Here is a 26,231-nt window from a genome sequence, read left to right on the forward strand (position 1 = left end):
TGGATCAGTGAAGTTTCAGCTGACGCTACGCGTTGAGACCTATGGGATCATTCTGCGCTGCAGCGAGGCCCTGCCTGCCTCACCAGATGTGGTGAGCCCAGCCTATCTCACTGGGAGGGGGCCAAAATCGGATCTGAACGGGAGTCCCCAGAACACAGCAGGCGTCCTGAAGCTCCCCTTCCCTCCGTGGAAGTCGGCTCAAGGAGATCCTGAGGGCGGGACTCCTGGGGGTTTGGCCCTGAGACAGGGCACCGGCGGCCCCATCTCCCACGGCGTCCCAAGCTGGACCCCGTATCCACACGCCGCCGCGGCTGCAGCAGGAGCCTCGCTGCAGCCGCGCAGCGGGGGCATTATTTAAAGGGGACGCAGCCTGACTGCCAGGAGCGGAGCGCGAGTCGGTCCAGCCAATGCGCATGCGCGAGGCGAGGCGCGAGCGGCTTCTGCCGTCACAGTGCTTCCCACGGTTGTCTTAGAAACCCGTCCCTGAGGCTTGGCAGAGCAGGAGCCCTCCGTGGCAGTGCTTGGGTGGCGGGGCTCTGAGGCTCCGGTCTGACCTCTCCACGGGGTCGACGGGAACGTCTCCGGATGCCAGGAGTCGCAAAGGGCCGACCAGGATGAGGAAACCCCAGGCGGAGTCCGGGGGAAGCAGCACGGCATCCCAGCCTCAGGCCTGCCCGGACGCTGTTGGGGTGAGTCTCCCCAAAAGTCGTGCCGCCGTCATCTCGAGGACAGGTCGGCCTGCGTGCCCCTGGGCTCTTCTCTCACCCCAGGGTCGTTCTCGTCGAGAGCAGAACCCCGCAGCCTCAGGGGTTGCCTGGGGGGGGTGTGTTTCCATGCCTCTGCTGTATGACTCTGTTTCTGTGTGTGTGTGTGTGCGTGTATGTGTGCGCGCGTGTGTGCGTGTCTCCCATCCTCTCTTCTCTCTCTGTCTCTCAGTCTCTGTGTCTTTCTTTCCCTCTCTCTGTCGGTTAGTGTGTGCGTGCCCCTCTGCGTGTGTGTCTTTGGCTGAATGTGCCCTGTGCAGCACAAGGCGATTTCTGGCATGTCGGCCTGTCTTTGCTGAGCCTCTTTCTGCGTCTCTGCCTGGGTCATGAGGCCGGCTGTCAATCGTTTTCGCCGCCGCGGATCCGCTTTGGGTGTGTGAAGGCCTGGCCCACGTGAGGAGATGCATCGGTCCCGGAGCAATTGAAATCTCATCCCCATCATGAGCTGCCTCTTTTCTAAGATCAACATGACCACAGAGCAACCAAGGAAAAGAGCCCCACAGGAGCTCTTTGTCCCGCAGTAGGGAAGCAGGACCACATCAGAGAAGATGGTTGTACCTTTTCACGGCTCTTCTCTGAGAAATGAAGCCACACCACCATACCGTGTAGAAGAAGCAGCCGGGAATGGGAGATGGCAACAATCCCTGTCACTGTCACTGGAACGCTGGCCTCTCTGGACAATCCACCCTTTTGGAAGCCCTCCCCTTATGCCCGTGGTGGTGGCACGGCGCTGTATCCTGCCGGGGCTCTGGCCTCTGCTCTATCCTCCCTCTTGCTCTGCCTCACCTGTTTCTCAGGGGCCTGGATGCCTCTCGCTCTGGCCCAATGTCTTCAACAAAGATGACTTCCCAGTCCGTCAGGGACACACTTCCTGCAGATCCGTGTCATGATGGTATCTCTCTCCAAACGTCTTTCTGCTTCATTGGGCAGGTCTCATGACCCTGGATTTCTTGGCTTCCATACGTGTCTCAGACAGGGAAGCTTCCTTGTTCTCCATGTTTCCCCTCATGGGTGGGTGGACTGCCTAGAATGAGCGCTAGGCGACCGTGACTGGCCTTGTCTTCTAGGACAGGTGGTGTCGCATTTCCTCTGCACTTCCTGTCTCATTCTGGAGGGACATCCTCTCCTCTGCTCCTGGGTGGACTGACTCCCTCGATCTTGTGGCCCAAACGAATGTCAGGGAACCAGAGGGACTGGGCTGGGGCTGGGGCTGGGGCTGGGTCTGTGTCTGGGGCTGGGGCTGGGGCTGGGGCTGGGGCTGGGGCTGGGTGCAGGGGAAGTTGCGTCAGGGCTACCAGGGAGGAGGAGGGTTGGGGGCGGGGCGAATTCTGCAGAAGATTCTTTGCTCCTCTGATAGGCATTGGAAAACCTGGCTTGGGTCAGGCACAGGCCCCCCACCCACCGAGTCCCAGGTGTCCTTTGATTTCCCTTGGCATTGACCGAAAGGTCACTTGTTCCCCCCTTCCACTGGCACATGCCTGGACACCACCGTTTGTTTCGCCGTCTCCCGGTATGCCTCCGGTGACACACGTTCACACCATCTGCTGTGGGATACGCCAGTGCCACGCGTGGTCACATGGTCTCCACCTCGGATTCGCCCCTGTTCCTGCCTGCACGTGTCCTGTAAAGCGCGGTCGGCTTTCCGGAGCCCCAGGGCTTTTAGAAGCGGAGCAGGCCACTGCTCTTTCGAAGGAGGAGGGAGGCAGAGGGCTGATGGATCAGTGAAGTTTCAGCTGACGCTACGCCTTGAGACCTATGGGATCATTCTGCGCTGCAGCGAGGCCCTGCCTGCCTCACCAGATGTGGTGAGCCCAGCCTATCTCACTGGGAGGGGGCCAAAATCGGATCTGAACGGGAGTCCCCAGAACACAGCAGGCGTCCTGAAGCTCCCCTTCCCTCCGTGGAAGTCGGCTCAAGGAGATCCTGAGGGCGGGACTCCTGGGGGTTTGGCCCTGAGACAGGGCACCGGCGGCCCCATCTCCCACGGCGTCCCAAGCTGGACCCCGTATCCACACGCCGCCGCGGCTGCAGCAGGAGCCTCGCTGCAGCCGCGCAGCGGGGGCATTATTTAAAGGGGACGCAGCCTGACTGCCAGGAGCGGAGCGCGAGTCGGTCCAGCCAATGCGCATGCGCGAGGCGAGGCGCGCGCGGCTTCTGCCGTCACAGTGCTTCCCACGGTTGTCTTAGAAACCCGTCCCTGAGGCTTGGCAGAGCAGGAGCCCTCCGTGGCAGTGCTTGGGTGGCGGGGCTCTGAGGCTCCGGTCTGACCTCTCCACGGGGTCGACGGGAACGTCTCCGGATGCCAGGAGTCGCAAAGGGCCGACCAGGATGAGGAAACCCCAGGCGGAGTCCGGGGGAAGCAGCACGGCATCCCAGCCTCAGGCCTGCCCGGACGCTGTTGGGGTGAGTCTCCCCAAAAGTCGTGCCGCCGTCATCTCGAGGACAGGTCGGCCTGCGTGCCCCTGGGCTCTTCTCTCACCCCAGGGTCGTTCTCGTCGAGAGCAGAACCCCGCAGCCTCAGGGGTTGCCTGGGGGGGTGTGTTTCCATGCCTCTGCTGTATGACTCTGTTTCTGTGTGTGTGTGTGTGCGTGTATGTGTGCGCGCGTGTGTGCGTGTCTCCCATCCTCTCTTCTCTCTCTGTCTCTCAGTCTCTGTGTCTTTCTTTCCCTCTCTCTGTCGGTTAGTGTGTGCGTGCCCCTCTGCGTGTGTGTCTTTGGCTGAATGTGCCCTGTGCAGCACAAGGCGATTTCTGGCATGTCGGCCTGTCTTTGCTGAGCCTCTTTCTGCGTCTCTGCCTGGGTCATGAGGCCGGCTGTCAATCGTTTTCGCCGCCGCGGATCCGCTTTGGGTGTGTGAAGGCCTGGCCCACGTGAGGAGATGCATCGGTCCCGGAGCAATTGAAATCTCATCCCCATCATGAGCTGCCTCTTTTCTAAGATCAACATGACCACACAGCAACCAAGGAAAAGAGCCCCACAGGAGCTCTTTGTCCCGCAGTAGGGAAGCAGGACCACATCAGAGAAGATGGTTGTACCTTTTCACGGCTCTTCTCTGAGAAATGAAGCCACACCACCATACCGTGTAGAAGAAGCAGCCGGGAATGGGAGATGGCAACAATCCCTGTCACTGTCACTGGAACGCTGGCCTCTCTGGACAAGCCACCCTTTTGGAAGCCCTCCCCTTATGCCCGTGGTGGTGGCACGGCGCTGTATCCTGCCGGGGCTCTGGCCTCTGCTCTATCCTCCCTCTTGCTCTGCCTCACCTGTTTCTCAGGGGCCTGGATGCCTCTCGCTCTGGCCCAATGTCTTCAACAAAGATGACTTCCCAGTCCGTCAGGGACACACTTCCTGCAGATCCGTGTCATGATGGTATCTCTCTCCAAACGTCTTTCTGCTTCATTGGGCAGGTCTCATGACCCTGGATTTCTTGGCTTCCATACGTGTCTCAGACAGGGAAGCTTCCTTGTTCTCCATGTTTCCCCTCATGGGTGGGTGGACTGCCTAGAATGAGCGCTAGGCGACCGTGACTGGCCTTGTCTTCTAGGACAGGTGGTGTCGCATTTCCTCTGCACTTCCTGTCTCATTCTGGAGGGACATCCTCTCCTCTGCTCCTGGGTGGACTGACTCCCTCGATCTTGTGGCCCAAACGAATGTCAGGGAACCAGAGGGACTGGGCTGGGGCTGGGGCTGGGGCTGGGTCTGTGTCTGGGGCTGGGGCTGGGGCTGGGGCTGGGGCTGGGGCTGGGTGCAGGGGAAGTTGCGTCAGGGCTACCAGGGAGGAGGAGGGTTGGGGGCGGGGCGAATTCTGCAGAAGATTCTTTGCTCCTCTGATAGGCATTGGAAAACCTGGCTTGGGTCAGGCACAGGCCCCCCACCCACCGAGTCCCAGGTGTCCTTTGATTTCCCTTGGCATTGACCGAAAGGTCACTTGTTCCCCCCTTCCACTGGCACATGCCTGGACACCACCGTTTGTTTCGCCGTCTCCCGGTATGCCTCCGGTGACACACGTTCACACCATCTGCTGTGGGATACGCCAGTGCCACGCGTGGTCACATGGTCTCCACCTCGGATTCGCCCCTGTTCCTGCCTGCACGTGTCCTGTAAAGCGCGGTCGGCTTTCCGGAGCCCCAGGGCTTTTAGAAGCGGAGCAGGCCACTGCTCTTTCGAAGGAGGAGGGAGGCAGAGGGCTGATGGATCAGTGAAGTTTCAGCTGACGCTACGCCTTGAGACCTATGGGATCATTCTGCGCTGCAGCGAGGCCCTGCCTGCCTCACCAGATGTGGTGAGCCCAGCCTATCTCACTGGGAGGGGGCCAAAATCGGATCTGAACGGGAGTCCCCAGAACACAGCAGGCGTCCTGAAGCTCCCCTTCCCTCCGTGGAAGTCGGCTCAAGGAGATCCTGAGGGCGGGACTCCTGGGGGTTTGGCCCTGAGACAGGGCACCGGCGGCCCCATCTCCCACGGCGTCCCAAGCTGGACCCCGTATCCACACGCCGCCGCGGCTGCAGCAGGAGCCTCGCTGCAGCCGCGCAGCGGGGGCATTATTTAAAGGGGACGCAGCCTGACTGCCAGGAGCGGAGCGCGAGTCGGTCCAGCCAATGCGCATGCGCGAGGCGAGGCGCGCGCGGCTTCTGCCGTCACAGTGCTTCCCACGGTTGTCTTAGAAACCCGTCCCTGAGGCTTGGCAGAGCAGGAGCCCTCCGTGGCAGTGCTTGGGTGGCGGGGCTCTGAGGCTCCGGTCTGACCTCTCCACGGGGTCGACGGGAACGTCTCCGGATGCCAGGAGTCGCAAAGGGCCGACCAGGATGAGGAAACCCCAGGCGGAGTCCGGGGGAAGCAGCACGGCATCCCAGCCTCAGGCCTGCCCGGACGCTGTTGGGGTGAGTCTCCCCAAAAGTCGTGCCGCCGTCATCTCGAGGACAGGTCGGCCTGCGTGCCCCTGGGCTCTTCTCTCACCCCAGGGTCGTTCTCGTCGAGAGCAGAACCCCGCAGCCTCAGGGGTTGCCTGGGGGGGTGTGTTTCCATGCCTCTGCTGTATGACTCTGTTTCTGTGTGTGTGTGTGTGCGTGTATGTGTGCGCGCGTGTGTGCGTGTCTCCCATCCTCTCTTCTCTCTCTGTCTCTCAGTCTCTGTGTCTTTCTTTCCCTCTCTCTGTCGGTTAGTGTGTGCGTGCCCCTCTGCGTGTGTGTCTTTGGCTGAATGTGCCCTGTGCAGCACAAGGCGATTTCTGGCATGTCGGCCTGTCTTTGCTGAGCCTCTTTCTGCGTCTCTGCCTGGGTCATGAGGCCGGCTGTCAATCGTTTTCGCCGCCGCGGATCCGCTTTGGGTGTGTGAAGGCCTGGCCCACGTGAGGAGATGCATCGGTCCCGGAGCAATTGAAATCTCATCCCCATCATGAGCTGCCTCTTTTCTAAGATCAACATGACCACACAGCAACCAAGGAAAAGAGCCCCACAGGAGCTCTTTGTCCCGCAGTAGGGAAGCAGGACCACATCAGAGAAGATGGTTGTACCTTTTCACGGCTCTTCTCTGAGAAATGAAGCCACACCACCATACCGTGTAGAAGAAGCAGCCGGGAATGGGAGATGGCAACAATCCCTGTCACTGTCACTGGAACGCTGGCCTCTCTGGACAAGCCACCCTTTTGGAAGCCCTCCCCTTATGCCCGTGGTGGTGGCACGGCGCTGTATCCTGCCGGGGCTCTGGCCTCTGCTCTATCCTCCCTCTTGCTCTGCCTCACCTGTTTCTCAGGGGCCTGGATGCCTCTCGCTCTGGCCAAATGTCTTCAACAAAGATGACTTCCCAGTCCGTCAGGGACACACTTCCTGCAGATCCGTGTCATGATGGTATCTCTCTCCAAACGTCTTTCTGCTTCATTGGGCAGGTCTCATGACCCTGGATTTCTTGGCTTCCATACGTGTCTCAGACAGGGAAGCTTCCTTGTTCTCCATGTTTCCCCTCATGGGTGGGTGGATTGCCTAGAATGAGCGCTAGGCGACCGTGACTGGCCTTGTCTTCTAGGACAGGTGGTGTCGCATTTCCTCTGCACTTCCTGTCTCATTCTGGAGGGACATCCTCTCCTCTGCTCCTGGGTGGACTGACTCCCTTGATCTTGTGGCCCAAACGAATGTCCGGGAACCAGAGGGACTGGGCTGGGGCTGGGGCTGGGGCTGGGTCTGTGTCTGGGGCTGGGGCTGGGGCTGGGGCTGGGGCTGGGTGCAGGGGAAGTTGCGTCAGGGCTACCAGGGAGGAGGAGGGTTGGGGGCGGGGCGAATTCTGCAGAAGATTCTTTGCTCCTCTGATAGGCATTGGAAAACCTGGCTTGGGTCAGGCACAGGCCCCCCACCCACCGAGTCCCAGGTGTCCTTTGATTTCCCTTGGCATTGACCGAAAGGTCACTTCTTCCCCCCTTCCACTGGCACATGCCTGGACACCACCGTTTGTTTCGCCGTCTCCCGGTATGCCTCCGGTGACACACGTTCACACCATCTGCTGTGGGATACGCCAGTGCCACGCGTGGTCACATGGTCTCCACCTCGGATTCGCCCCTGTTCCTGCCTGCACGTGTCCTGTAAAGCGCGGTCGGCTTTCCGGAGCCCCAGGGCTTTTAGAAGCGGAGCAGGCCACTGCTCTTTCGAAGGAGGAGGGAGGCAGAGGGCTGATGGATCAGTGAAGTTTCAGCTGACGCTACGCCTTGAGACCTATGGGATCATTCTGCGCTGCAGCGAGGCCCTGCCTGCCTCACCAGATGTGGTGAGCCCAGCCTATCTCACTGGGAGGGGGCCAAAATCGGATCTGAACGGGAGTCCCCAGAACACAGCAGGCGTCCTGAAGCTCCCCCTCCCTCGGTGGAAGTCGCCTTAAGGAGGTCCGGAGGACAGGACTCCTGGGGGTTTGGCCCTGGGACAGGACACTCGCGGCACCCTCTCCCAGGCTGCCCCAAACTGGACCCCGGATCCAGTCGCTGCGGAGGCTTCAATAGGAGCCCCTCTGCTACAGCACAGTTGCCATTGTTTAAAGGAGCAGCAGCCTGACTTCCAGCACCAGAGCTTTAGTCAGCCCAGCCAATGTGCCTCCACAAGGCTCTCCCCGCGTCTCTGCCTGGCTTGTGTGGCCGGTTGTCAGTCATTTTTCCGGCGGCTCCAGTTTAGGTTTGTGAAGGTCCGGATGAAGTGGGGAGCTACATCTCTCTAGTAAGAATTTAAATCATCTCCTCACCCTGAGAGGCCTCTTTTCTCGGATTAAGGCCTCCACCCCACAGTCAAGGATAAAAGCCTCACCGGAGAGGTCATTGTCTACCCGCAGGAGCAGTGCGGAGCGACCTGAAAGAAGATGGTTCTCATTCGTCTCTCTCTTTCATTTTCTTGAGAAATCTAGCCACAGGGTAACTCAGGTTTTGAGAGGATGGGAACGGGACGTGGCAAGGATCTGTGAGTGCGCAGGCTGTGTTTCACATATCATTAAATATAGTCTAGTGAGGGTTCTGCAGATAGCTGGCGTTTAAGTTTGTTTTATTGAATCAAGGAAAAGAAAAAACGCTGAGAAAATAATGACACATCTTGCCTGCCAACCCATCTGACTGTTATAAATTTAATAGTAATTTTAATTTATCTTCAATTGTAAAGGTCCTTGGCAGTGATACCTAATTTCCTAAGATTGCCTTGCTTCATATTGTATGATTAAGATGTCATGCATATCAGAGTATCTGGAAATTCTTCCCAACGTCCTTGACATAGGTGATTAATCACATTCCCAAAATAACATACCAAAACGAATAACAGAAAGTCATTTTAAGTTGTGGTTGCTTCATGCACAAAACATTTCATGTGTGTCTGGCACTCTTCCGGGCACAGATTTCATCTTAACCTAAGTATTGAAATGCTTGTGCCCTTTGATTAATTTTTCTATGTAAATACTTTGATAATAAGCTACATTGAGGCCGGGTGCAGTGGCTCACACCTCTAATCCCAGTTCTTTGGGAGGCTGAGGCCAGTGGATCACAAATTCCGGAGATCAAGACCATCCTGGCCAACATGGTGAAACGCTGTCTCTTCAAATATACAAAGAATTAGCCAGGTGAGGCCAGGCTCTGGCCTATGCCTGTAATTCCACACTTTGGGAGGCTGAGGAGAGTATATCACCTAAGGTCAGGAGTTCGAGACCAGTCTGTCCAACATGGCAAAACCCTGTTTCTAATAAAAATACAAAAAATTAGCCGGGTGTGGTGGCAGGTGCCTGTAATCCCAGCTACTCGGGAGGCTGAGGCAGAAGAATCCCTTGAACCCAGGAGGCGGAGGTTGCATTGAGCTGAGATCATGCCATTGCACCATTGGGCCTGGGTGACAAGAGTGAAACTCTGTCAAAAAAAAAAAAAAAAAACCTGGTCTATACTAAAAATACAAAAATTAGACCCTGAAGTTCACGTCCAAATGAGAAAGACATTGTTTGGCTCAAATAGTCTGACACTAAGGAATAGTGCAGACTGGACAAGTGAGGTGACTGACACCTGTAATCCCAGCACTTTGGGAGGCCGAGGCTGGTGGATTACCCAAGGTCAGGAGTTGGAGACCAGCCTGACCAACATCGTGAAACTCCATCTCTACTAAAAAAAAGTTCATGAAAATTAGCCGGCTATGGTGGTTCATGCCTGTAAATCCCAGCTACTCAGGAGGCTGAGGCAGGAGACTCGCTTGAACCCGGGTGGCAGAGGTTGTGGTGAATGGAGATCACACCACTGCACTCCAGCCTGGCAACAAGAGTGAAACTCTGTCTCAAGAAACAGAATAGTGCAGAGTAAGAGCAGATTTATGTATGTATGTATGTATGTATGTATGTATGTATGCATGTATGTATGTATTTTCAGAGAAGCAGGGAATCTGGAATTTTGGGTGAAATGTCTGTTTCCAGAAGCTGAAAATGCTCTCAAATGGAATATTCAGGCTAGCCTCTATCAAGCTTCTCCTTGTTCTATGTGTGAATAGCATGGGACAGAGGGAACAGTTTGAGCCAAGGCAGGATGGTGGGATGGGACAGATGGCCAGGGCTGCTGCACTGGGGGCCGTAGTGGAGAATTTGGCTGGAAATGCAGATGGGACCAGACCATGAAGAGTCTCAAACACAGAACTGAGGACTCTGACCTTTATCCTGGGGGCGTCAGGAAGCCATGTTATGTGAAGGAACAAGGCTGTTTCTCCCTCAGCACTAGTGCAAGGAAAGGCCAGGGAGGCCCTCAGTGGAAGCTTGCTGCTGGATTTGTTGATGTGCCTTTTCTCCTGCCTGCAGTAGGGTCAGAATGGCCTGGGGTACTGCACACTTCCTGCCAGGAATAGAAGGCCCCACAGCTATAGCACCCCTCTTCCCTTTAGTTCTTTGGAGGGATGAATACACTATTCAGCCTCTCTGAGCCTCAGTTTTCTCATCCATAAAATGAAGACAGTATAGCAACCTCGCAGGTCACAAGGATGTTTTGAAATTTGGTGAGCACAGCATAGCAGGTGTATTTTTGGGTCCTATTATTACATGTGAACCAAGTTGCCTTGTAGAAAAGGCACAGGCTCAGGGGACCTGTGTTTCAATCCCACTATGCCCCTGTAATGCCCACCTCTCAGGTATGATGGAAAGATTAAATTCACGGAGATGATGCCTGTGCAGCATCTGATACCCAGCAGATGCCTAAGAACCTAACCTACCACCCACCTGAGCAAGCACAAGCAGTCCTGCTCCTCCTGCAAGCACTGGGGATGCTGCCAACCACCCACCTTAGAACACTGCTCCTCCTCCCTCTCTGCAGGGGGCATTTTATAGGCCTCAGTCGCTGGGCTTGCTGTCCTCTCACCTGTCACTCAGCGCGGGGCTCAGAGCAGGCATTCTTCACCTTTGCAAGAAGCTTCTCTATGCATCCCTGTCCGCAGGCTTGCTGAGTGCATTCACCTATTGTATTCCTTATAATCAGGACAGAGTTGCTCCCCACTGTGTAGATGAGGAAATGGAGACCTAGAAAGGGAAGGAAAGACCAACACTTTGAGCACCTGCAATGTGCCTGAGGCAATGTACCCATTAGCTCTGCTTCACAGCAGCCCAAGAGGGAGGTATTATTCTTCCCCTGTGTAAATGTGGGTGTTGAGGCTCAGAGAAGGGCAGTGACTTGTCCAAGGTCACATAGCAAGCAACCGTCAGTGCCTGAGGGAAACCCAGGTTTTTCTGACTTCAGAGTGTGGGATTTAGAACAAACATTTCCAACGTGAGATTGACAGATCCATCCCCCAGTGCTGTTCCAAGGACCAGATGGGGTCATAAGTGTGTGAGTACCTGACATGGTGCCCAAGGACTGGGAGTAGAAGCAGAATCCCATCCACCTCCACCTAATCATACAGAGAAAAGAGACAGGAGCCCAGGGAGGGCAGTGCTGTGCCCAAGCTGTCAGCAAGCAGTAGGCAGAGCCCAGGACCCTGCTTTCCCGTGCCCATTGCTTCCCAGTTCAGGGCAAGGCCACCTCACCAGGGCCTTTCCCTCTCCTAGAGAGGAACTCCCCAAGTTCCTCTGACCAGGCAGGAGAGTGAATGAGAGCAGAAAATTCCACTTCAGCACACACACGTGGAGCCTGAGGCTGAAAGCTGGAATCCCAGACTTTGACACTCAAGAAGCCACCTCCACACTCTTTCAGCACCTCCACCTGGGACATTCGTGAGCACTTTGCTTCCCTCCCAGGGTAGAGGGGGTGTCCCGGAGACACTGGGGCCCTTAGAAGGCACTATGAGTTGGCAGTGACTCCAGCAGTGTGGTGGGATTGTGGGAGGTGTAGGAAGCAGGGGAAGTAGATCACAGCACTCAGGATGGCCAGAGCTGAAGGCATCAGAGTCCTCTGCCCTTGCTCTGCAAAAAAAAACCCACAGCATATTCCCCTCCCACTCCACACCTCCCACGGTCAGCAGTCGGTCCCAGAGGAGGAGCAGTGAGGCCTCAGGAGGACAGCAACCACTGCTGGCAAGGCGTTGGTGTTCTCCTGTTGAACTGCACAGGTTGTCAGCATCAGACAAGGTCGCTCTGTGACCATGATGGGTCAAGACAAAGCAAGGTCACTTGGTAGCTATCATGGCTCAGCTCATGCAAAACATGGACAAAAATGACCTCACACCCCCTCCCCTGTGGCTATGTCATGACCACTACCTCCTTGTCAATTGCAGCGTTAGCTTTGGTCTTGTCTTCCTTCCTTCGAGGTAAGATTGGGGAAGATGCCAGGTGATAGAATCCACCCTGCCTCTGACAGCATCCAATCTGGAGCAAAGGCTTCTTTCAACCCTCCCCCAAGCTTCCAATACAAGCCCAAATTCTGGAACAAATCCTTTCCAACACCTCCTTCAGAGAAGCTCCCTGGCTCCAGGCAGTGCTTGCTCCCCTCCCTGCAGCAGGGAGCCCAGCTTGCGAGCTGCAGGTGTGCTCCAGGTGGTCACTGGATGCAGGGTATTGACAGATGGATCCCATCGATACCCCCACTGCATAACCATGTAAGCACATCATCCCCCACTTGCACATGAGGAAACGGAGTTCCGCAGGGTGGAGAAGGGAAGACATAATTTGTCCTTCAAATGCGATACCGGTGAGATGTGAGAGGCAGTACCCCTCATAACTCTGTGAGGCAGTGGGCACACCAGGACCCTCCCAGGAAGTTCGGGTGTGTGGTCGCCCCCATTGCATAGCATGGGAGGGAGTTGGGGAGACCACACATGGGTCTCGCCACCTCTCCACTGGCCCGACCTCCCTGCAGACCCCCGGGACAGAGTCAGCATCTGCTTGCTGGCAGGCCTGGCCACCAGAGGTCTTTGCTTATGTCTAAGGTCCCTGTAGTTGTGGTTCACAGGATGGGGGCTGCTCCTGAGATTCAGCACCACACAGGCACTGCACAGCACTGTGCCATGGTGGTGGGCACTCACTTTCCAGATAGGGCCCATGTTGCCAGCAGGCATGATGCATCATTTACCCGACCCTGAGTGCAATAGGTCATTTTATAGAAAAAAACTTGGGCCAGGCGCGGTGGTTCACACCTGTAATCTCAGCACTTTAGGAGGCCAAGGCGGGCGGATCACAAGGTCAGGAGCTCAAAATACAAAAATTAGCCAGATGTAGTGGTGGGCGCCTGTAGTCCCAGCTACTCGGGAGGCTGAGGCAGAAGAATCGCTTGAACCCAGGAGTCGGAGGTTGCGATGAGCCAAGATCATGCCACTGCACTCCAGCCTAGGTGACAGAGCAAGACTCCATCTCAAAAAAAAAAAAAAAAGAAAAGGAAAAATATTTGTAGATGAATGAAGGTGACTCCTTTGAATATTGGAAATGATTTTATTTTAGCCATTGGTCTGGCAGTCATTCTGATGGGGTGACATGTGTCCCTGCCTTAGTCAGCAGAGCACAGGAGTGTGCTACACCTCCCCTCAACTAAGATTCAGCCCATGAGCAGGAACGCCTGTCTTTGTGTCATACCAACAGAGAGGATGTATCTGGTTTCACCATTCACTGCAGAGGCAGAAATTACCCAGAAAGAAGAGACAGTCTGTTCCCAAGAGTGTGTCCTTTTGACTCAGCATGGGGGTCATCTCCCTTCCTTGGCCGGGACCCCCAACCTGAACACAGAGGCAGAGAACATGTGAAGGGCTCCCATTCCCAGGTGGTCCAGGGTACAAGCTCTGAGTCTGTGGTCCTGGTCACTGCCCTTTTCTCCACAGCATGGCTGCCACCATCCTGGGCTGGGGCACAGAGGGGCTTTGCAGAGATCAGCATAACAAAAGCATCAGTGAGATGCTGCAATTGCAAACCGTGATACTTTCGTGGGCTGCCAAGTCAGCCTAAGCTATTTGTTGCTGCACTCAGTGTCCCCAGACAGCTGTGTGGCTGTCACTGCCTCTGGTGTGTCCCTTTTACTTCTCTTCTCTTGTCTGAGCTTCTGTTCTGAACTCTGTCTCTAACTTACAAGAAGTCAAGCTCACTGGATTCTGAGATCTTCAGGGTCAAGGACTGTGTCAGTAGTTCATGTCTCTTTCTAGAGATCACAGCTTAGTATCTGGCACAGAGTAGATACTCAGCCAATGCCAAATGATTCATTTTCCAGAAAGCTGAATTTCATCCATAATCCTAGTCAATGCAAATACATTCTGCCGGTGGTGTGTGTTTGTCCTCTGAAGGCGTTTTCCCAGGCTTTGTAAATACATACAGGCCACTTAGAAATTTGAATGTCAAAGAATAAAGGAGCTTAGAAAGTAAACATTGGAGAAGTGTGGGAGGGTGGTATTATTTGCAAGACATTCCTTGGTCCTTGTGAGTTCTATACACCCTCGATGAGCACCGAGTCTGGGCCAGGCCAGACACCCAGCTGGACCCAGGAGATACTGAGGTGAGTAAAGCCAAAATGCCTCCCTTCAGCAAGAGGCAGGCAGTCACACCAAAGTGATAAAGGCACAAAACCCAGAGGCAGCAGAGGAGAAAGAACTACCTTGTTCCTGGACAGTGTGACCTCAGGGAGAGCTTTGAGAGGAGGACATCTGTGCAGGGCTTGGAAGGATGAACACAAATTTGCCGAGCAGAAAAGGGAGCCAAGGAAATCCCGATGGAGAACAGCTTGGGTGAGAGTGTGAGCCACGGGATTGAGGGGCACAGGCATGGAACTGGAGGAGCAGAAAGAATGAGGAGGTCAGCAGAGGTCAATCACAGAAGGGTTTGAATCCTGGTGAGGGAGCAGTGGGTGCTGCACAAGGGACATGGGCCTGGAGGAGATGCAGTTAGCTCTGAGTGAAGATGGAGCACGCCATCCACTAGGGAACCACAAGATGCAATAGAAATAAGAACCCTGAGAAGCCTGCACAAAGGATGAGAGTCCCAGGGGTGGCACCAAGAAGGTCTCTGTCAGAGGCCAGCTTGGAACGGAGACAGAAAAGACTCTTGAGGGTCTCAGCTGCTGCAAACCTCCTCAACAAATCATATTTTACCTTCAAATATTTGCTAAAGAATACTAACTATTGGAAGAGCAATGGTCCATTGATAATAATTATTCCCTCACTGTACATTTTTTACAATTCTCAAAATGCTCTCGGTCCAGTGTCTCATTGGAACCCCCATATAATCCCATTTTACAAATAGGGAAATGAGGCCCTGTGATGTCACACTGAGGTTTGCAGCAGTTCCAGGATAGAAAATAGGGAGCACTTTCATCTCAGCCCTGGGTATGAGTCTCAAAGTTCCTTTTCTGGGAGGGGGTCCTTGAGGCCACCCAGCAGTCCATAGTCCAAGTCTTATTCTTCCTCCTTGGGCTTCTCCACACCTGTGTTCAAAGCCTCCTTCTCCTCCTTTGTTCTCAGGTACCACTACCAGCTATTGGGCAGGGAGACCTCCTGCTGCTGCCCATCCTAGGGTGCATCCTCCAACATGGGTGCATTGTGGTTCAGCCAGCACCTACACTACCTGCAGCCCAGGGCTCCTGTGGTGGGCCTGAGGTTCCTCCCTATCAAATGGAGATGTGCTGGGGTTGCTGCCTTTGCTGAAGCCCATGTCCAGGTCATCTTCGGGGTGGCCCAGGGTACAGGGCTCTGGGGACAGGCCAGAGGGCTGCAGGGGCAAAAACCAAGAGGATGAGGGGATCTCTGAGTCAGACCACCTGGATTTGCATCCCAGAGACTAGCTGAAAGGCCTGGGGTGGACTGGTTCACCTCTCTGGGCATCAGTTTCCCTGTAAAGTGGGAGGTATAACAGATTCACTCCTACAGTTGTCTCTGAGCTTTACAGCAGGTAATGTGTGCAAAGTAGTTCGCACAATGCCTGGCACATGGTAGGTGATAATAAACAGGGTTACTATGATATCATCATCTGAGCTAGGTCACTCATGCACTTCTTCAATGCTTCAGGGTTCCCCTCCATCCCTCACACGGTAGCAGCAAGTGAAAGGGCTGCCCCTGGCCTTGAGGAGCTCACATCTTCTCATTTCACAGGGGTCTCCGTCCAGTGACCACACACGCCTGGCATGCAATAGGCGCCTCATCCACATCTGGTGAAAGAGTGGAAAGCAGGTCATTATCATGTATTGTTTGGCACAGAATCTGCAGTAGGGGACAGAGAAGTGAGTGACTGTAGTTGTGCTCACCAGTTCCTGTCCCTGAATTTTCAGGGATCAAGAGGCCTTAGCAAGTCTAGTACCAGGGAGTGGGCACTGTGTGGTGGGGCAGGAGGCAGGTCCTGAGAAAGGCAGTGAGGTGAGGAGAGGAGCTCTGCCTTTGAGGTCTGGGAGATCCTTCACCAGGACCTCACCAAAGGCCCCGGGCAGGTCATCCCTCCTCCCAGAATCTCTCTATGCTCTTCTGTATAATGGGGCTAGCCTGGAAGAGATACTTGCACAACCATGTTCAGAGCAGCATCATCCACAATAACCAAAAGATGGAAGCAACCCAAGTGCCCATGGATGGATGGATGGATCAACAAAATGCTGTCTATGCATACAGTGGAATAGTGTTCAGCCTTGAAAAGGAAGGAGATTCTGATGCCTGCTGCATCAAGAATGAACCTTGAGGACATTAGGCTGAGCAAAAGAAGCCAGACCAAAAAGGCAAATGCTGTATTATTCCACTTTTCCAAGGCACCTAGAGTAGTCAAATCCATAGAGACAGACAGGAGAATGGTGGCTACCAGGTCCTGGGGAGGGTGGTGATTGGGGAGTTGTTGTTAAATGAGTTACAGAATTGTAGTTTTACAAGATGAAAAGCATTCTTGAAATTGGTTGCACAACATTGTGAATGTAGTGCCACTGAAATGTAAACTTAAACATAGTTAGACAGTAAATTTTAGTTTATTTTACCACAGTTTTAATAATGGGGTAGTTATGCCTGTCTTCTTGTGTTGCTGTAGGATTTCATGAGATAACATATAAGGAACCACCCAGCATGTTGCCTGGCACATAGTAACTGCTCAATAAATCACAACTGGATGCTATTGAAGATAAAGTTACCTGACTTCTCTGAGCCTTGCTCTCTTCAGCTGAAAATTCTCCCAAAATATATTAGATGAGACCCTACTGTATTATACTGGGTTCATAAATACCACTCCCCCTTTTCCCTTCCCACAGAGTGCAGTGAATAGAAGACACTTCTCTGCACCCCAAAAGCTCCATGCTGATTGCGAGAAGGAAATGCTGGATGGAGGGGTTCCTGGAACTACTGTGAGGGGTGAGCTTTCCCCAGATGTCTAGAAATGAGGCAGAGGCCCGACATCTTCCACCCCCACTAAGGTTACCTTGCAGTTCCCAGCTGGCTCTATACTTCCTAGAAACTGCCACTTTTCTGCCTCCGTTACCTAATAGCCCAGTCAGCACCATTATCATCATCACCATGATCGCCATCACCATCCTTACAATCACCAACACTATCATCATCGCCATCACCATTCTTACCCTCACCATTCTCACCATCATCAACACCAGCGTCTTCACCATAACTATCACTATCGTTATCACCACCTTCACCATCACCATCCTCACCATAATAATTATTGTCACCCTCCCCATCCTCATAATCATAATCATTATCAACATTACCATCACTATCATCGTCACTATCACCATTCTCACCATCATCATCCTCATCATCATCACCATTATCCTCACCATAACTATCGCTGTTATCATCACCACCTTCGCCATCACCATCCTTATCATCACCATCACAATCACCACCATCACCATTCTCACCATCACCATGTTCACCTTTACCATTCTCACCATCATCATCACCTTCATCATCCTCAACGTAACTATCACTTCATTATCACCACCTCCACCTTCACCATCACCATCCTCACCATCATCATCACCACCATCACAATGATCCTTGCTACATGGAACCATGCATTCTGGGTAGGAGGGCTCTTGGGTCAGGGCATCTAACACATCTCATAGGATAGAAACCCAGCCCCTTAGGGTCTCACAGTTGGTGAAGTAACTGATTCTTGTGAGGTCATGTTCCTCTGGGTGATGTGGGATGTCACAAGACCAATAAATATGGGCTGAAGCCCATCACATCACTTCTTTTTTTTGTAAAATAAGCTCCATCATCAGTAGTAGTTGTATGATAGCAGAGAATAAGAACTCAGCAAATGTAAATAATTTGATGCTATGAGAAGCATATGAAGCGGAGTCCATATTCCGATATGCATCTTTCCAATGATGGCAATTCTTTACCACTTCCATGAAGGAAAGGAGAAAATATTATTACAACATTACCAGAAATCTGTCTGGTCTAGGCAAGGCAGTTCCTCTTTCCAGGGTCTCAGCATTGCTCATTGTCAGCAGTCAGGGCACTCATCTGGGCAGTAGGCAGCACTGCTGCAGGGAAGTTCATGTTATTGGAAACATGTAGCATCTTCTCCTGCTACCATCGCCACATTGTCCATGAAACCACTGGGCAAACGATGGAATCTGGGAAAAGTTCTCATAACCAGAACATAATCATCCATATCAGGATATCAGCATCCACCCAACACTACTGTCCAATCAACAGAAGCTATAATCTCATCCAAATTTTCTCATTTGTGCCCTAAATACATTTTTTTTGAACTTTGTAATCCAGGATCCAATCCAGGAGTTCCCATTGCATTAATTGTCATGTCTCTTAAGCTCCTTCAACTTCAAACAGTTCCTCTGTTTTGCCCTATTTTTCATAACCTTAAGAGTTTTAAAGAGCATAAGCATTTATTAAGGATATGTTCACCTTTTTCCATCTGATGTGTTTCCACATCCAGACTTAGGTCATGTATCTTTCACAAGAAAACCACAGAAATACTGCTGTGGTCTTCCTAGGACATCACAGCAGGAGGCACATGATCAAGTTTGTGCCAGATTTCTCCACCACAAAGTCATCATTCTTCCAACTGTAATTGAGAAGTATTTCATATGAAGATATTAATTACACATACACATTAATGTATACTTATATGTAAAATATATACAAAATATTATTTCAATGTCTAACCAATATAGAAGTTATTAATTAGATATGTTTAATTTTATTTCCTACTAAGTCTTCAAAATCTGGTGTGTGTTTTACCCTGACAGCACATCTCAGTCCAGCCTAGCCACATTTCAAGTGCTCGATATTCACATGGCTGTGGCTACCATATTTGTCAGGGCAGCACTAAGCACTAAAGAACTTCTTCCTAGGAGAAGTTCTAAGCTTTCAAAATGTTTGGCAAATACATTTTATAAAATTCTTCAGAATCCATAAATAGGCAATTACACATTCAGTAAGCCATAGAATCCAACATGACATTAAAAATGAATCCCTCAACAAAAAAGAAGGTAGGCAAAATTTTCTTCAGACCAAATGGACAAATCGATTATGATTACCTAACATGCCCATTATTACTTATTAACATCCTTCATTAATACCCCCAAACCCCATCAACAGGTAAATGAATAAATGCATTCAAGCCTATCTGAACAATGTCCCAATTTCTTACCATTCTTACTTCTTTTGCAAGCAGAAAAGACTCAGTATTAGCAAAGACTATTCAGATAGTTTGTTCTTATGCCAGTAGTTGTAATTTCCTGGAGGTCTATGTGATATCAATTATGTACTTCAATACCTCTCACAAGTACTTTTCCTGTTTGGCCATTTTCTGCAGTATATCCATGCTCCCATTTTCTCTATTCTTCTATTTCTATCCTAGACTTTTCTTTCATCCTATAATTCTTTATCCGAAAAATATTAATTTAAGGATAACATCACAAAATAGTGTATTTCTTCAGATGATACTTCAAATTGATACCTAATATACAGAAATGACTATCATGGACATAACCCACAACATGTGAAATGTATGGCTCATTCTACTGACATTATAAAGGAAATTTAATGACAACTGAATTTCTAGTCATTTTCCACCCAACCAGTTGCTTATAAAATGGCAAGGAATTGTAGGTATGTACAGAGTGGCTATTTTTTGGTGGGGTGTTCAGCAACTCTCCTCTTGAGAGCCCCCCTTTTCTTTGAGGACCATTTCAATGAGCACCAACTGGGCCTGACCCAACCTACCAGCCCCAGCCCTAGAGGTGATCATGATGCCCAGCTCTGGCAAAAGACTCTACCCTTGGATCATAGCAACTGTTTCAGTACTTTTTTTTTTGGAATCATCAGGAAGGACTCTTGCTTTTTCTACCACTGTGGTCTATGAGGACAAAGTAAAGTGGGTTATTTGTCACACTATCTCTTGCTACAGAGAGAGAAGAGAGTCATCTTCAGAAGGAAAAAATGAGGCTAAAACAAAAGGAAAAGTGTCGAGAGAAAGAAGGAGAACATTTCTTGACGATTTTATATAAGCCTCTGGGTCCAGCTATGCATGACAGCGACTTGGGTTAAAGCTCTGTCACTTATAGGACCATTGACTTAAATATGAAATAAAGTATTGAAAGCTTTGAACTTTTAGATGAAAATACAGAAAAAAAATCTTTGTAATATTCAATTAATCAAAAATGTCTTAGATGAAGCCCCAAAAACCAAATGCACAAGAACAATTAATAAATTGGACCCCATCAATATTAAGAGCATCTGCTGTTTGAAAGATAGTGTTATGAGAACAAAAAGAAAACTCAAGGGGAAAATACTGGCAAGTCTCATATCTAATAAGGGATTTGAATCCAGAGTACATAAAGAAACTATTAAAATTTAATAATGAGAAAATAAGCAAAGAAAAAAACAAAAAAGGAAGAAGCAAAAAAAAATGTGAACATACACTTTACCAAATATATACAGATGGCATGTAAGTACATAAAGAGATACTACATATTATTAGGCATTATGGAACCACAATAAAATACTATTGTACACACATGAAAATGTCTAAAATTTTAAAAGAAGGCCCATACAAAGTATTGGCAAGAGTGTGGAATTCTTATATACTGCTGATAAAAATATAAAATGGTTCAACCATTTTGACAAACATTTTGATGGTCTATTAAAACTAAACCTAAACCTATTAGCTATTACACTCCTAATATTTACTCAAAGTTATAAGAACTTGTGTATATGAATGTTCATTGCAAATGTATTTGTGTAAGTTCCAAACTGGAAGCAATGCAAAAACCCACCAACAGGCAAATGGATATATAAGTTGCGACCGATCTGCACAATAGAATACTACTCAGTAATAAGATTAATGACCCATTGATGCCTGCAATATAGCTGAATCTCAAAATAATTATGTTGTGTGAAAGATGCCAGACCCCTCCAAAAAGGGGTCCATACTACACTTCATTTATATAAATGTCTAGACAAGGCAAACTCTTTTATAGTGACAGATTGGTGATTGTCAGGGAGAGTGGTAAGTAGGAAGATACAGAAAGTTTGGGATTATAAAAGGGCAAGGGGAAACTTTTATGAGTGCTGGATATGTTCATTATTTTTATTTTGGTGATGGATTTGCAAGTACATATAAAAAATAACACGCAATGGAAGTAGAAACAGTATTTTTGTTTCTTTCTTAAAAAAGCACAATTGACTTACTAATGCGATGTGTGTGCCTGTTGGGCACAAAGCACAACTTTTCAAATCTTAAAATCGGACTGGATCTCAACCACTGGACCTTATTCCTATTGCACACTGACTTTAGCACAATACTTCCTTTCAACGCGGTAATTAACAACACCCACCTTAAAGGTAAAGAAATGCACTTCTAACTACTTTTGAAACTATGAACTGCCTCAGGCTAGTAGTTCTTAAGGTCTGCAGCAAATGTTGCTTTGTTTCCCTCAAAAATATACAGCCTGGGCAACATGGCAAAACCCCGTCTCTACTAAAATTACCAAACTTAGCCAGGCATGGTGGTGCTTGCCTGTTGTCCCATCTACTCAGGGAGGCAGAGGCTGCAGTGAGCCTAGACCTCACCACTCCACTCCAGCCTGGGGGACAGAGTGAGACCCCCATCTCAAACACACACACACACATACACATACTCACACGCTATCCGCTGCTGCCCCTGTCAGTTAAACACAGCATCTTAGAGCACCTCAGCACACAGTGTGAGAGAAGTGGTCCTAAACACTTCAATTAAAAGTGAAACATCTCTGGCTGGATTTTTAGAATATTCACTTTTTAATGTTTTATATTATATTTAATTTTTATGTTTTAATTAATTTATCTGAATACAATAATCCAGACATTTGGAAGTAAAACAATGGAAAACATGCCTGCAAACACTAATCAGCACAAAGCTCATGTTGCTATGTTATTATTGACAGTTTAGACTTAAGCCAAGAAATATTGCTAAGATAAAAAAGATTTTACGATGTCAGTCACCAGAAAAGTATGCCAATTTTAAATATGTCTAAATATAAAATATCCCTTCAAATTATTTACTACAGAAACTGATATAACTAAAAGAAACATGGACTAATCTACAATATAGATTTTAACATACCTTTCAATTACCGATGGAACCAACAGAAAAAAATCCATAAGAGAAAGGGAGATTTGATGAACACAATGAACAAACTTGACAGAAACTGACATATACAGAACGGGACACTCAACAACTACTGAATACACGTCCTTTTCCAGTGCACGTATCATATTTACCAACATCGATTATATGTTGGAATTTAAAGGGACTCATCAGTCATGGCATTTTGCCTAAACTTGTCTGGCCTTCAACAGGGTTCAAATACAGTTAAATTCTTATTTCATCTAAAGAGTCCTATCCTTTTTTTGGAAATTTTACCGCAACAATCTAAGTTTGCATAACAACTGAACCCAGCCCTTGGAACTTGAAGTTTATCCTAGCCAAAGGCAGATTAAACTGTCTAAGTAATAATGTCCTTCAAATTGTTGTCCCCTGCTCCAGTAACGGACTATAGCTCCAAGAAGCTAACAGACTGTTTGTCCTTCATGGTATACATTCTATGTTACATCAAAACACAGTATAAAGCCTTGAAATCAGCAGCAGAGAGAAAAAGATCAACAACCATCTAGCTGTGACCTCACTACATCGTAATTACGCTTTTAGCTGACTCCTTTACTTGATTCCTAACTGCTTATTTCTGGCAGGGTAGCACTAATCCCTGACCAAGCTGACCTTTTAAGAAGTGAGCAGAATGAAAAGACTCTACCACCAGTGATCAGTTTAACAAGCTGCTACACTGGTCAATGGCTGCAACTCTAGTCACTGGCTGCAACTCTAGTCACTGGCTGCAACTCATATTGTGGGTTTTAAGAGCTCAGAATTAACATGGAAATACTATTGACTCCAAAAGAAACCCAGAAATCTCTGGGAATCCAGCAAAGATAGAAAGGGTCCTCTCAATAGTCACCACTCACACTTTGCTTTGTTTTGGTAATTATTTTATTACATACGGAGAGTATCAAAAAAGTATGCCTTTTCCTCATTGTTAATGCTAACCCTAAAATGGTAAGGCTCTTGCAAGTTGAAACCCCCAGGCTCTCACTGGCCCTTCAACAGAAGGCAGTGAAGTCACCTGCAAGAGTGATCACCCAAAAGCTTCCAGGCTGGACAAGTTGGGACTCAGTTCTTTCAGTTCCCAAATTCACAGTTCTCTTGGGATATGGTTTTTTATGGAGCTCCTGAAGATGAGAAATTCCACCCAGGAAATTCTGTTTATAAAAATTACTCACATCTAATTATCTCAGGAGACATTAACACAGCAATGTTGAAAATTTTCCATTAATTGTTAATCCATGGAGAAAAACTGGACAATTATTTTTTAAAATATGGAAAGCTTCATATAATACAAATTATACTACCACATGTGATTCAACTTCTATTCATTAATGCCAGAGAAGTTAATAATTACGAATTGCCAGTGGTTGAAAAAAAAAATCATTCATCATTGGAGAAGTCCAGAAGGTTTAAAAGAGATAAGAATTAGTTTTTGGCTTTGGGGCTTTTTACGCTTTCCAAAAGATTTTGCTCTTTTTGCTCATGGCTTTTTCTCTCTCTCTCTCTTTCTTTCTGATTTCAGTTTCTTTTGATCTCTCCTGCTTAGAAATGGTGAGAGAACTTTGGATGTGGAACGTGGAGGAGGAACACGAAGTGAGGATCTGCACTTGGGATGCTCAACACTGCGGATGCCCAGCAAAGGCACTGCCCGGTCCACCTCCCGGAGGGGTCTCTGTGCCTCAGTCGGCATCGCAGCTGATGGTGAAACTTTTGGTGTGGCAGAAGAGTGTCCACAAACTTTGGAAGGTATCCGCTGCATCCTCCATGGCAGTGTATGCCTGCCGAGGGCGATCTTCTCGGGGAGCGGAAAGTCTCGTTGGTGGGCCAGGGCTGGCTGGCTGGAGCCACTTGGGCGGCGCAGCCCTGGCGGAGGTTCAGGCGGCCCCGGTGTCGCAAGCGGCTGTGAGTGATGCCTCTTTGGGGCCGGAGGGGTCCCAGGAAGGCTGCAGACCAGGGCTGAACAGCGGGCAGCATGGTGGACGCGATGGAAGGTGACCGGGTTCGCAGCGCCAGGGGGCCCAGCAGACCCCGAGCCCGGGCATCCCGCATCGCCAGCAGCACCGCGGGGAGGCCTGGCGCTGGTGACGCGGCGGCCACTGCACGAGGCCCACGACCCAGTCCCAGAGGCCAGCCCATCGTCAGCTAACATCAGGAACCCTGGGCCAGCTGAGGCCCGGGCCCCAGGGGCAAGACAAAGGGCAGAGGCTCCGCAGGCGGGGCCAAGAGCCGGCAGCGCAGGCCTGGCTCCACCGCCGCGGAGCTCGCAGGGGGCAGCAGGCACCGGGCAGCAACCAAGGCTTCCAGAGGAGGCTGTGCACCCCCGCAAAGGCTCCTGCCCGGCGTCCAGCCTCTCCGCGGGGACTCCACGTGCAACACCTCCTCATTGTCCTTGTCTAGGGCCGAGACAAGGTCCTCGCTCCCATGGCGCGACTCCGGGGGCGCAGGAGCCTAGGCTGAGCAGGTGGAGTAGGGTGAGCACCGCCAAGAACCCAACGAGAGTGGCGCCCCAGGGCGGCACAGGAGGCCGCATTTAACGTGTCAATCATCTCAAAGATTTTATGACATCTTCTTTTTTGACATCTTATAATATCTATAATGTTTATTATATCTTGTGATATAATTATTAACACCACTTCATTGTGATTATTATGATTATTTTTATACCAACAAATCTTCAATTATTAATATTCCCAGTTGCTAAAGAAAAATGAAAACGACTAGTTTTGAAAGCCTTACTTCTGCCAATGGAAGCACATTCCAGCATGTCGCCAATGCAATCCACTTTCCACCACTTTCAGAAGAAACCTTACTGCAAAATTATACTATCCTACCCTTATATACTTTGTGTGTGTGTGTACTTGTATGTATGTACATTATATATGTAATATATATATATATATATAAAGTATGCCAGAGATGAACAAGTATTAGAAAATTAAATGCACACAGGTCATGTCAGTGCTATGTATAATGTGGTGTACTAAGTATAGATGTTCAACAGTGTGGAATATAGGCTGGAACAAGACTTCTAGTCTTAAGCAATTCTTTCTAGGTTCAGTCTCTGGAAATAATGCTCTGTATCAAATGTGCGAGGAAACTAATGGGTTTTAAAGACTATTCTATGTCAACTATAACATTTCATTTGGGGATTTCTGTCCCTTATAATATCTACCTCATTTTGGATGGATTCCTTGAGGCCTGGTTTATTTTTCTTTTCCTTTCTACACATCGCTGCTTAGAGTGATGAATGGAGTTGTATTTTGAATAAAATAGCTAAGAATCCTTTTGTGAGCAAGGAGCATGATGGTACTTAGACCTACCATTTCTCGTTACGGTGGTTACGGTTACGGTGGGGCTGGTGTGTTTACCTGGAGCCTGAATGTCCACTGGGACATGATACCCACTGGGATTTTTTTGTGTCAACCTGGTCTCTGATGTCCACCTGGGGATTGGGTATCCACCTAAGGCCTGACATTTACCTGGAGCCAGATGTGCACCCGAGGCCTGATGTGTATCTGTGGCCTTATGTTCACCTGGGGACTGATGCACACCTGAAGCATAGGTTTTCACCTGGGGCCTGATATCCACCTGTAGTGTGGGTGTCAACCTTGGGGCTGATGTTCAGCTGGCATCCACTGTCTACCTGGGGCTTGGTGTACACATGGGGCCTGGGCATCCACCTGAGACTTGATGTTTAATATGGCCTAGAGTTCTTTTGGGGCCTGTTGTACCCTGGAGCCTGGGCGTACACCTGGAGTCTGGTGTCCCAGCTGGACACCTGGGTCCCAGGTGATCTTCAGGCCCTAGGTGAAATCTCCAGGCTCTAAGTGGACAACCAGGCCCCAGGCTGATGTTTACTGGGGCCAGATGTCTACCAGGCCCCAGGTGAAAACTCCAGGCTCCAAGTGGACAACATGACCCCAGGTTCCAGGTAGACACTGGAATCCAAATCAACACCAGGCCCCAGATGGACACCCAGGCCTGTGGTGGACA

At 49.9% G+C, this 26,231-nt stretch overlaps 1 protein-coding gene across 3 annotated transcripts in view; it reads left to right on the forward strand.

Moving 5' to 3' along the window:
* Window positions 1–25,516, forward strand: part of LOC134737555 (protein FAM182B-like) — a 779,394-nt gene extending 753,878 nt beyond the window's left edge. The window contains exons 1-4 of one of the 3 annotated variants that reach the window (XM_063656415.1): window positions 5,454–5,644; window positions 11,981–12,268; window positions 16,861–16,960; window positions 23,761–25,516. In XM_063656415.1, coding sequence (XP_063512485.1) covers window positions 5,570–5,644; window positions 11,981–12,268; window positions 16,861–16,960; window positions 23,761–24,233 — 936 coding nt within the window. In that variant the 5' untranslated portion in view covers window positions 5,454–5,569 and the 3' untranslated portion in view covers window positions 24,234–25,516. Of the gene's footprint in view, window positions 1–5,453; window positions 5,645–11,980; window positions 12,269–16,860; window positions 16,961–23,760 lie in introns of those variants that run through there. The other 2 variants (XM_063656416.1, XM_063656417.1) reach the window with 2 other exon arrangements.
* The last annotated feature ends 715 nt before the right edge of the window (window positions 25,517–26,231 follow it).

This window comes from Pongo pygmaeus, chromosome 19 (assembly GCF_028885625.2).
Source record: "Pongo pygmaeus isolate AG05252 chromosome 19, NHGRI_mPonPyg2-v2.0_pri, whole genome shotgun sequence".
Lineage (NCBI taxonomy): Eukaryota > Metazoa > Chordata > Mammalia > Primates > Hominidae > Pongo > Pongo pygmaeus.